The 11,067-nt window shown below is 40.9% G+C and overlaps 1 protein-coding gene across 1 annotated transcript; it reads left to right on the forward strand.

Annotated features, from left to right (window-relative positions):
* Nucleotides 1-398: 398 nt before the first annotated feature.
* CLEC1B (C-type lectin domain family 1 member B) lies at nucleotides 399-7,576 on the forward strand. Its single transcript, XM_059682177.1, has 6 exons — nucleotides 399-571; nucleotides 1,181-1,279; nucleotides 2,488-2,610; nucleotides 2,747-2,898; nucleotides 5,735-5,841; nucleotides 7,364-7,576. Exons 1-6 carry the CDS (start codon nucleotides 508-510, stop codon nucleotides 7,506-7,508), a joined length of 690 nt encoding a protein of 229 aa, XP_059538160.1. The 5' UTR covers nucleotides 399-507; the 3' UTR covers nucleotides 7,509-7,576.
* Nucleotides 7,577-11,067: the final 3,491 nt, after the last annotated feature.

Here is an 11,067-nt window from a genome sequence, read left to right on the forward strand (position 1 = left end):
TTGATCAAGTGATATTAGCTTTTTCTCCTCACAATAGGATAGGCTATATATTTACTGGTGTTTTGCCCCCAAATTCTCATCAGAAAGTAGTTTATTTTAACAATGTGATCCAGACTTTGTTAGGGTTAAGATCAAGCATGAACTTTTGTTCTTTGAAAGGATACACATGATGGGATATCCCTCCATTTACAGTTGAAGATAAGGAAACGAGAAACAAATGCTGTTATCTACTCCTTTCAACAAGTTATTATTATTTTTGTGTTTTTATGTTCAAGGTTCATGTATCTCTAAGCAGCTATGAAAGGGCTTCCTGGAAAGAAAAAACAAAAACAAAACAAGAAAATGGAAAGAAAAAAAACCCACAAAAACCCACATATCCCCAACTCATGGCTCCACCTTTTGAGAGAGAGGAGGATCACAGACTGACAGACACAGAAATAATAAAAGTGGACACTACATTTTGCAAAGTCATTGGACCCTGAGCTCACTTGCAGTGCAAAGGAAACCATGCAGGATGAAGATGGATACATCACCTTAAATATTAAAACTCGCAAGCCAGCTCTCACCTCAGGTAAGAATGCCCAGAGCAAGCCACTTGAAAATGAATTATATAAATGGGTCAACTCTAGTTTTCTTTTCTTTTCTTTTTTAACTAGTATAGCATGGATAGTTTTATTTTCCTGAATGGCATTATTTTCCTATAGCATTTGAATACTATCCACATAGATTCAGATAGACTTGTTTAGGCAGCAAACAAGAAAAGATACAAGCAAGGAACATTACACTTACAGAGTTTAATGTCAGAGGGACTAGAAACCATGAGAGTATAGGAAGGGAATGTTTGAAAACCCCATTTTTTAACATCTCAGCAAATGGGTGTGATTCTCTAGGTCTTGCTCATTAAAGCAGTTACTTATGGGGATGACCACAAAACAAAACAAACACACAAAGTGTAAGTTATATTTGGACTCAGAGAGACGTGCTCTGAGGACGGGAATGGAGGTATGGAGTGGGGGTGGGTTGTGCTGACTGTTGATGATCACCAAGGGAGCATGGCAAGATCTGCCCCTGATGCTGTTTACATCACTGAAAAAAATCCAGAGAGGGCAGGGCCAGGAGTGTCGCTGCCCCGTACCCATGCCTACACCTGTTCCCTGACATCTTTATTGTATGCCCACAGTTGACCCTGCTTCCTCGTCATTGTGGCGGGTAATGGCTTTGATTCTGCTGGTCTTGTGCATTGGGCTGGTTGTTGGACTCGTGGCTCTGGGGATTATGTGTAAGTGTTGACTCATTCAATGATTGTATCTGAGAAAGGCAATGCCTGAGGGTCCTGGTGTATGCCAGTGATCTTAACTGTCCATATTTGTCTATTTGTCACTACTCCAGTTATTCTAGCCACAGCTGCCATGATATTCTCATGAAAAGGGAACTCTGAACTTTCTCTCCTGATTAAAATCATCTTTAGATTTCTTATGAGTTAAAACTTATTTTCAAGAATTTTAGACCGGTTCTTAAGTTTCTCCTCGGTATATATCCATGCTCTTTTGAAACTTTTTTCCATTCTCCTGCATATCTTAAGATCCTGCCAACAAGGAGTTTTCTCCACTTCACAAATAAATCCTGTCCCTCACCTGAGATTTTGTTCATTCTATTCCCTCTATTTTCCCTATAAATCTAAAAGCCCTCCAATGCCATATTATTATCTGTGTAGTTGTTTGTTTGTGTTCCTGTTTATTTTTTCATAAGATATTTTAGAATCTTCCATTCAACATTTTTTATTTACCTGAATATCCCAGTACTTTTAGCATAAAATAAATTAATATGCACTTTTAAATAAACGGATATTTTGGTAATACATGAAAAACGAAACAACAGAGTTTATTTGCCTACATGAAATCCGCTTAGAAATCTGTATTTAAGGAAACTTTCAAAAAAACTGCTGGGGGAATGCTATTTGAAAATGGCATTTTCTTATTTGTTATTATTTCCTTCAAGTAGTTCACTTATTATCTGAATAACCCTGTCAGTTTTTCTTAGTTCTTAATTTGTTCTTTACATCCCCCCCTTTTGCCTTGATCTCTTTTCAGCACTCATTTATTCATGTGTATCTAATACAGTGATTTTCAACTGGTGTGCTACAAGAATGTTTAAAACATGCAATACCTGACTACTTAGTCAGGGGCACTGACTTTCCTTAGATTGTCAAATTAAAAAAAAAATGACAACATCACACAACAATAACCATCCACTGTGAATGAATCAAAATTATACCCTTTTTATTTGTCAGATTAACAAAAAAAATATTTGTATGTGCCTCAGTTTTAGTAATTACTTTATGTGTGCCATGAGATGAAAAAGGTTGAAAGTCACTGGTCTAGTAAACAGTTCATAGATTAATAACCCTAGTGAAATTAGTTTATTGAAAGATCCTTGCATTATCTTTATTCTCCTTATTACAAATTATTAACTAATTTTTACATCTAGCTGTCACACAGCAAAACTATCTACAAATTGAGAATAAAAATCTCTCAGGAATTCTGCAACAATTATTAGCAAACCAATTCTGCCAAGATTTAATGAAACCATCAGAACAGAAGGACAGTTTCAGTAAGTATGATTTGGTAACCTCATCTCTCCTACCCTAGAGTATTTCTGTAATGCTATCTGTAGGAAACATTGAATTTATAGGAAAAGTAAGTCCTACTTAGAATAAAAGGATTCTTATGCTTGATTTCTCCTTAAGGCCATAAGGACAGCCCATGTGACAAAAACTGGAGATATTATGAAGGTAATTGCTATGGATTCTTCAGGCACAACCTGACTTGGGAAGAGAGTAAGCAGTACTGTACCAACATGAATGCCACTCTGCTTAAGATTGCCAGCCAGAACATTCTGGTAAGGAGATTCCCATGCCAAATATTTTTAAATCATAAGGAGAAAAATCTGAAGTGAAAAATTTGACTTAAAAAAAACACACACACAAATTTTTTTCTCATGCCTTCTGGTTTGTGAAACTCGAAGAACTTTATCAAGCTCAGTAAATATCAACATTCTTGCTTGTTTGTTTGTTTGTTTACTTTTCATTCCCTAACAAGTGAACTTGGTACAATTCTAAATATCAAATATAATTAAGTGATATTAACATAGAATAAAATCTAACTTTCTTGCGGTCCAGGGTGTTATACTGAAGCTTTGTCTTTGTGCCTTTAAAGAACTGTGGAGTTAGTTGCTTCTCGTAGGCACCGAGACCCGGCATAGAACTGGGAATCGAACCCATGACCCTTGCGTGCACGGGACAAAGGCCCAACCAACTGAGCCACGCTGGCCAGGGCAGCGCACGGAAGTTTCAAAGGCCCATTGCTTAGAATAGTGCCTGGCTCATGGGAATGGCCCGGTACCTGCTGCCTCTTGGGGATGTTGGTCTTCCAGTAAAACCCACTCCCAAGGTCTGAGGGACCCTGAAGACCACCTTGGAGGCAGAAGGATTCCACTGGGTCAGGAGTCTTGAAACCCTGAGTCAGTTGTAAGGGCTCTGAGTTCATAAAAAGGGAAACTGAGGCCCCTAAAAGTGAGACTCATCCAGCACCCTCTGAACCATGGTCGGCAACACGAGCAGGGGACCCCGCACCAGAACCCCAGGAAGCGGGCAGAAGCAGGAGAGGCAGGCGAGGCTCTGGCCCCGTTCCCCTGCCCCGCTGTGTGACTTGGGACAAGCCAGACCACCTCTCTGAGTCTGCAGCCCCAGCCAGGAAGCTCTGTGCTCCAGGCTGCTCAGGCCCAGGCGGGCTCTGCCTCACCCCTCCGGAGCCCCCCGTCGTGGAACCACCAGGCCTTCCTGTTTACTGGAGGCCCCTCTGGAGGCTGGGAGGCGACAGCCTTGGCCTCTTCTGCTCCCCGCTTCCTTCCTCTCCCACTTCAGCGCCTCCGCCAGGCCCTCAGGGCCCCCAAGGCCAAGACTTAGGAGCACCATCCAGTGGGGGACGCTGAGGCCACCACTCCAGAGGGCCTACCCAGGAGCACGCTCTCTCTGGGACCCTGAGGTTTCAGAGGCGCTTGGCCATCCCTCTGGCACCTTGGGACAAGCCATTTCCTGGAGTGTCGCTGGAGGCATGAAGACTGACAGCATTGACTGTCCCAGATCCGACACCACGCCCACCTCTCAGCCCAGCAGTAGGGGAGGAGCACATGCTGACCTTGGAGGTGTCCCCTCCTCCCCATCCTCCCTCTCCCTCCTCTCTGAGCTCCCCAATGTGGGCCTCAGACCAGCAGCCCAGCCAGGCCTCACTACCCAGATAAACCCGCTGAATGAACCCTGGGGAGATTCGTGTGCACTTACAGCCACATGCTGCCCATCTGCCCATCCTGCCTGGTTTTAAAACCCTCGTGAGCCTCCCCTATTCGGTATCCTTGTCCCAAAGGCTTACCCTGAACGTCTGAAGCCCGTACACTAACTTCAGTGTACAGGAAATTCAGGGAGTGGAGGAGCAAGTCCAGCAACACCACAGGGAAGCAACAGACACATCTGGGAGGAGGAATTTTCTGCAGGACAACGGGTCCCTTCACAGGTCAATGTCATAAAAAGAAGGGGCGAGTCAGAGGTTCAAGTTTGACGGACAGCGCAAATGCAACGTGAGGTCCTGGACTGCCTCCCAGTTTTAACAAAGACACATTTGGGGGGGAATTACATGTGGACTGATTATTACCTATGATATTAGTGTTAACTTAGTGTCCTCGAAACTCTGAGTTGCAGCTGTATAGCAAAATGTCCTTATTTATTAGAGTCACACTGAAGTCACACTTTAGGAGTGAAGTTTGTTCATATCTGCAATTTACTTTAAACTAGTTTGACAGCAATAAAACAGCAGTGAAGGAAGTATGGAAAAGTGCTAACAATTACTAAATGTTGGTGATGGTATATGAGTGTTCATGATATTATTTCCTCTAATTTTGTTTGTTTGAAAATTTTTACTAAAAACAAAACTTTCTGGGCCTCCCATTGCCCTTTGGGGAAAGACTAGATTCCTGGCTGAGCATTTAAGGCCCGGCAAGCGTGGCTTCTATCACCCACCAAGCTTGTCTCCAGCTAGGACACCCCCTCTAGCCTGCCTTCCAGCCCCCACTAAGGCCTCAGCCCTCCCTGCACTCACTGGGTCCTCTCTACCTCTGCAGCTCTGCAGAGCTGTTCCCTCTGCCCTTCCACGCTCTCTGTCTCGTGGTGAAGTGAACTCCTAGGTGTCTTTAGGGCCCCACTCCAGAGCTCCAGGTCAAGGAACCCTCTGCCACCAGCGGCCCTCTGAGCTGTGTGCACTGAGCGGCCCAGAACTGGTCTCAGATGATTAGGCCTGATGGAGTTTTGCGAGCATGGGTGCCCTCCTGGTGCCGGGAGTCACAGCACAGTGGGCCAGGGCTTATAAGCCTCCATGGCAGGTGCCGGGGTGCTGCTGAAGGAACAAACGTGCATGAAGGAAACCCTCAAAGGAAGGTTAATAGGGGCAAAGGTTGGGTAGTGGTTACTAGAACTTTTAAAATTTTTGTTTGTTTTCTTTAAGTTTTAAAGCCTTTTTTTGTGAACAAAGTGATTCTATGGTGAAGAATTTGGGTCAGCTTAGGTTTTCAAAAATTGGTACACACCTGAATTCAGGAAGCTGTAATAAGAAAATAAAGATAATGGTGAAAAACAAAAGAACTGTGTAAGCTTTCTGAACATTATTTTTACCTGTGTTTGCAATAGGAATATATCAAATCCAGGACTGGATTAATTCGTTGGGTAGGACTGTCCCGTCAGAACCCCAATAAAGTCTGGAAGTGGGAAGATGGCTCAGTTCCCTCCAAAAATATGTAAGTCACTGGGCGCTCAGAATACAGCAACTTTTATTCCCGAGATACTCTACCCACTTGGGTACAAGTTACTTTTAAGTTGGGAGGTAGTTCTGTAACCTACTGTGGGTTATATAACCAGAAGCTGAGTAATTTACACCAAATCCTAAGAAGAGAACACTGATAGTAAGACAATCCTGCTTTTTGTATCATCCCATTCCTCTGTTCTTTATCTAAGTCACAATCCTCCTCTATTCCCAATGTTTTTTCTCATTCATTTCTACTGACCACTTTACTATTGGAACAGTTTATGTCTTTTTTTTTAGCTTAATCTATTTTTCTTCATATATTTTTAAAAGAAAATTATCCTTATTATTTTGTGGTTGAAAGTTATTCATGGATTCTTTTGACTTTTTTGTAGCATGTACCTACTCTTGCACCCTAGGGGTCTCCAGGAATCAGACTCATCATTGTTCACAGGGTGGTTCTGATGTCCTTGTCATAAGGCTCCATCTGTCTGCAAATAATCCAGTCAAAGGAGCCAATTGCACTGAGTTCCTTAAGGTGGCTTTCCAACCTTCTGTCTCAACGCCATTTTTTATCTTGTATATCAAAACTGCAATGTCTCTCCTGTTAAAAGTTAAACTCATTATTAACCAAAATTTATACAATCTGATTATTACTCACATTTTTAATTAGTTTATCTACAAATATTTATTAAGTATCTTCTATGAGTAGGAGACAAGGATACTTCAACTGCAAGCAAATCTTTCCATAGACCTTGATCTCCTATAGCTTGCTGTCTCATTCACAATATTGCAAGAAAACTGGTGTTCCTTCTGTTCTTTCAACAAATCAGAATCCCCCAACTATTAAGCAAGTTCCCCAGTAGAACGGACCTTGTCTCTTTAACCACTCTATCATCAACACAGAAAAAAACACACAAACGTTGGCGCATAGTAGGCATCCTATAGATATTTGACGAATGAATTAATAAATGTGCATTTTGTCCTCCTCTCATAAGCAGTGTAGCAGAGAATATAAACAAGTTAATACAATATAGTGTGCTGTCTTATATCTGCTATCTTATACTAGTAACATAAACCTTTATTTCAAAAATATTTAATCAACTTACTTTTCCATGAGCTCATTTCCATTCTGTGCAGCTAATTGCTGTGTGAAGCTCATCTAAATCCTACCCTTCCTTCAAGACAAAAATAAGGTATTATCTTCTATAAAAGGTAAAAAGGTAAAGCCTTTCCAATTGCTTCAGATTCCCATCCATCTCTTCCTCTGGACTACTCTGTAACTACTGTTCACTTGCTGTTTAATCTTATTCTATTTTAAATTATTATTGACCTATTCAAATGGACATACTTTATACTCCCAAGCAGATTGGCAGACTTTCAGTGATCTGAATGTTGTTTGTAACTTTCTTTTCCCATAATTTTATCTCAACTTTATGTAACAAAATTGTACACAGAGTTTTATTGCTGATTGTTTGGCTTTCAAAGGAACTCATGTCTACTTTTTTCGTTCACAGGTTTGAGCTTTCTGAAAATGCAAGAGAAAATATGAATTGTGCTTATTTTCATAATGGGAAAATTCACCCTAGCTTCTGCATGAGCAAACATTATTTAATGTGTGAGAAAAAGGCAGGCATGGCAAAGGTGGCCAAACTATTTTAATGCAAAGAGATGGGGAGGTTGTCACAGACAAATGCTTGATTGTATAATAAAAAAACTGGATGAAAGAATCACTAGCCATAAAATTACTTATCTTCCTTTTTTCCCCTTGGAGTCATTATGTCTCCTACCAGCACCACATAGCCCCCTCTTTATATGTCTCTTTATACGAAGGGATAACTTGGTCCCTTCTTTGTACGTCCAGAAGCTGGTCTGTGAGTTGATATTTTGTTTCCAATTGTGCTTTTTCTATTAATTTCCGTCTTCTTGTTTTCCATTCTTAATTATCTCAGCATTGTATTATTCACTGTATCTTCAGACCTAAACACACATGTATTTTCAATTGGAACAAGAAAGGTTTGGACTTAGTTGACTTAAGCTATGCAAAATATCTAAGTTTCAGAACCATATAAAATACCCAAGTTTGAAAGACAGCACAAGGCAGTGGGAAAAATATGAATCTTGGAATCAGAAGAATAATTTAGATGGTGTGATTATCTAAAGTACAACCATGGGCCAATTATATAGTCTCTTTTACTTCCATTTTCTCATATTTAAAACTAGAGGCCTGGTGCATGAAATTTCGTGCACTGGGCAGGGGGTGGGGGGGATTCCCTCAGCCTGGCCTGCATCATCTCACAGCCTGGGACCTCTCTCTCCTTACCGCCCACCTGCAGTGGAGCTGGGAGAGAGGCTCCTGCCACCACCACTGCACTCGCCAGCCAGGAGCCTGGCTTCTGGCTGCGTGGTGCCCCCCTGTGGGAATGCACTGACAACCAGGGGGCAGCTCCTGCTTTGAGCGTCTGCCCCCTGCTGGTCAGTGCACATCATAGTGACCAGTTGATCTGCTGTTCAGTCAATTTGCATATTAGAGTTTTAGTACATAGGATAGGACAGTGGTCAGCAAACTGCGGCTCGCGAGCCACATGTGGCTCTTTGGCCCCTTGAGTGTGGCTCTTCCAAAAAATACCGACTTCTGCGCATGGGCCACGAAGTTTCAATCGCACTATACGTGCGCGCCCGCACGTGGTATCTTGTGGAAGAGCCACACTCAAGGGGCCAAAGAGCCGCATGTGGCTTGTGAGCCGCAGTTTGCCGACCACGGGGATAGGATAATACCTAGCTTATATACCTCACAGTTCTACAACATAGCATAAAACTTCAGAGTATTAACTATATCAGAAACTCCATACACCTTGGATTTCCTGTTTGCTATTCTATGCCCAGCACCAAGCAGTTTCTGCCTCATGAGAAACAGAAAAACATAGTGACTTCTCACTGTGTAGAGTTCATTACAAAGCATCAATTCAGTAAGACGCTGTGCAAATATAATTTCTTTTCTAAATCTACCTCGTGTAAAACTCAACAGCAGTCATTTTCTGTGCGAAGAAGGAACAGAAAGTTTGCAAGAAACCTGATGGAGTTTAAAAATGAATAAATGCTTCTTATCAAGGCCATAGGCTAGGAGACAGATCAGCAAGTAAAAATACTTTATCTAGTTCTTTTCCTGACAGTTCTATGCTTGCTTTTTGCTGAGTAACTCGTGAAATATTTATAGACATGCGGAGAGGCACCCTCTAACAGGATAACAGGCAAAAATTGCATTTCCTTCCACAGCTTCCCTGAAGGCACACTTTCTCCTTAAATTAGTGCCAATAACATGTACAAGCATGATTCTCAAACTTCTCAGCTGAGGTGCTTGTGAAAACACTAGATGTTCAAATACAAGTAGTTATGCTGAAAGGCTAAGGAGACAGCCCTATGTTTTTAATGAGCTCCCTTAATTGATTCTGATAGGTCATCTTCAATAGATTTCAACTAATATTACCTTAGATCTCAATCCCTATGTGGCTTTTGTAAGTTACTTAGTCTCCTTCAAACTCAGCTTTTTTGTGTGTCTATAAAATCAGTGTAATATTATTACCTTACTCGTAAGGCAAGTGTGAGATTATTAATGCGATTATATAAAGCATCGAGCAGAGTACCAAGCATGTAATGAACACTCAGTAAATGTGTATTACTTTTATAGCTTTGCATACTAGCATTGAAAGATATGTAAGTTTTTATCTTGTTTTATACTATCAGTAAATGAACAGGGGTTTTTTTTTTTTTGGGGGGGGGCGGCGAGAGGAGGGAGGAATAACAGAAATACCTCAGATTCTGCCTCCACTTAAAATGTCTCAAGATCTTGGCATTTTGCAGTTAGTATCATTATTTTTCTATTTTTACTTTTTATTTAGAAACTAATAATTCCCAAAACTATCTAAAAATCAGTGCTATCTCTGGTCTTCAATGTTTTATCTCCCCCAAATGAAAATATGTATATATTTATACATCACTATGGTACAACAAAATTTCAAAGACTAATATCTTAGTGCATGGCAAATATGTAATTAATTACAAATGTGACCAATAAAACTGTGCTTACAGAGATTCTTTGGTGGTTTTGTTTGTTTGTTTGTTTTTTGTTTTTGTTTTGTTTTTTGGTACTCATATCATAAGCATTTTGTACATGAACTCAGAATATAGCACAAGTACTGTGATCAGACCACTTGGTTTCAGATACTAACTCTTCTACATGAGCAAACCAGTAAATAACTTGACTTCTCTGTGCCTCAATTTACTAATAGTTAATAGTAGCACCTGTACCATAGAGTTGTGACAATCACAATAATTCATGTCAAAGCCCTTGGAAACAGCACTTGGAATATAATGAATAGTAAACAAGTATGATTAAAAACATCAAATATAAAACAAGTATCATATTAACCTTCTATTGGGAGAGCCCAATGGATCAAAAAAAATTTACTAGAGAATACGAAGTGCTGATAAAATTTAAGAGAATCTAGAAATTAATGGTAACACTTTGAACTATGTTCCTGACGTTCGTCTTAATGTACATTTGGTATGTTTAAGGTTTCTACCTTTTTTCCCCCCTGAAGACAGAAATATTTTCATTGATTAAGTCACATTACTTTTCACATCAGAATCTCAGGTCACATGAAAATCATATAAAATACTTGGAGAACTTTCTGGAGATTCTTCATTCGCCTCTTGAGTTCTCCTTATCCCCACTCTGTGCCCTGGGAGGCAGAGCTCAGATGAACAGCTTCATCAGGGTAGACTTGGCCTGTGGCTTCCAGCAAATTCAGCTGCTGGGAGGTGCGAGCAGTGATCAGAAGGTGACCGGGGAGAGTGGACAGTGTTTATTCCCTTGGCTCTCTGTCTACCATGCTGGTCCTTTCTCTCTCAGGCCACAAAAGTGTCAGTAAACACCCTTCTCTGGACCCCTTAGGCAGAAGGGTAATAACAGCTCCCCAAAGCATATATCACCTCCTTTTTTTTGCTTCCTTAAATCCTTAACAAAATTTCATCAACAGCCCCTTTTTGCTTCCTTTAATCCTTATCAAAAGTTCGTAAACAGCGTCTTTATGAATTACCCTTAGAGTACCCCTGAGAGCCGCTTGTTTCCCTCGGTTGCAGAGATCAATGATGGATCCAGTGAGACACTGAAACAAAAGAGAACATTGCGATGTTGCAGACGGTTGGGGTTTACAGACTG

The sequence above is a fragment of the Myotis daubentonii genome, chromosome 2 (genome assembly GCF_963259705.1).
Source record: "Myotis daubentonii chromosome 2, mMyoDau2.1, whole genome shotgun sequence".
Lineage (NCBI taxonomy): Eukaryota > Metazoa > Chordata > Mammalia > Chiroptera > Vespertilionidae > Myotis > Myotis daubentonii.

What these genes read in the sequence shown, in the direction of transcription:
- CLEC1B (XM_059682177.1), top strand. Translation starts at nt 508, where the DNA reads ATGCAGGATGAAGATGGATACATCACCTTAAATATTAAAACTCGCAAG. An exon ending in CAAGCCAGCTCTCACCTCAG is followed by an intron (nt 572 to 1,180) that starts GTAAGAATGCCC and finishes GTATGCCCACAG; the next exon opens with TTGACCCTGCTTCCTCGTCA. An exon ending in CGTGGCTCTGGGGATTATGT is followed by an intron (nt 1,280 to 2,487) that starts GTAAGTGTTGAC and finishes TTTTACATCTAG; the next exon opens with CTGTCACACAGCAAAACTAT.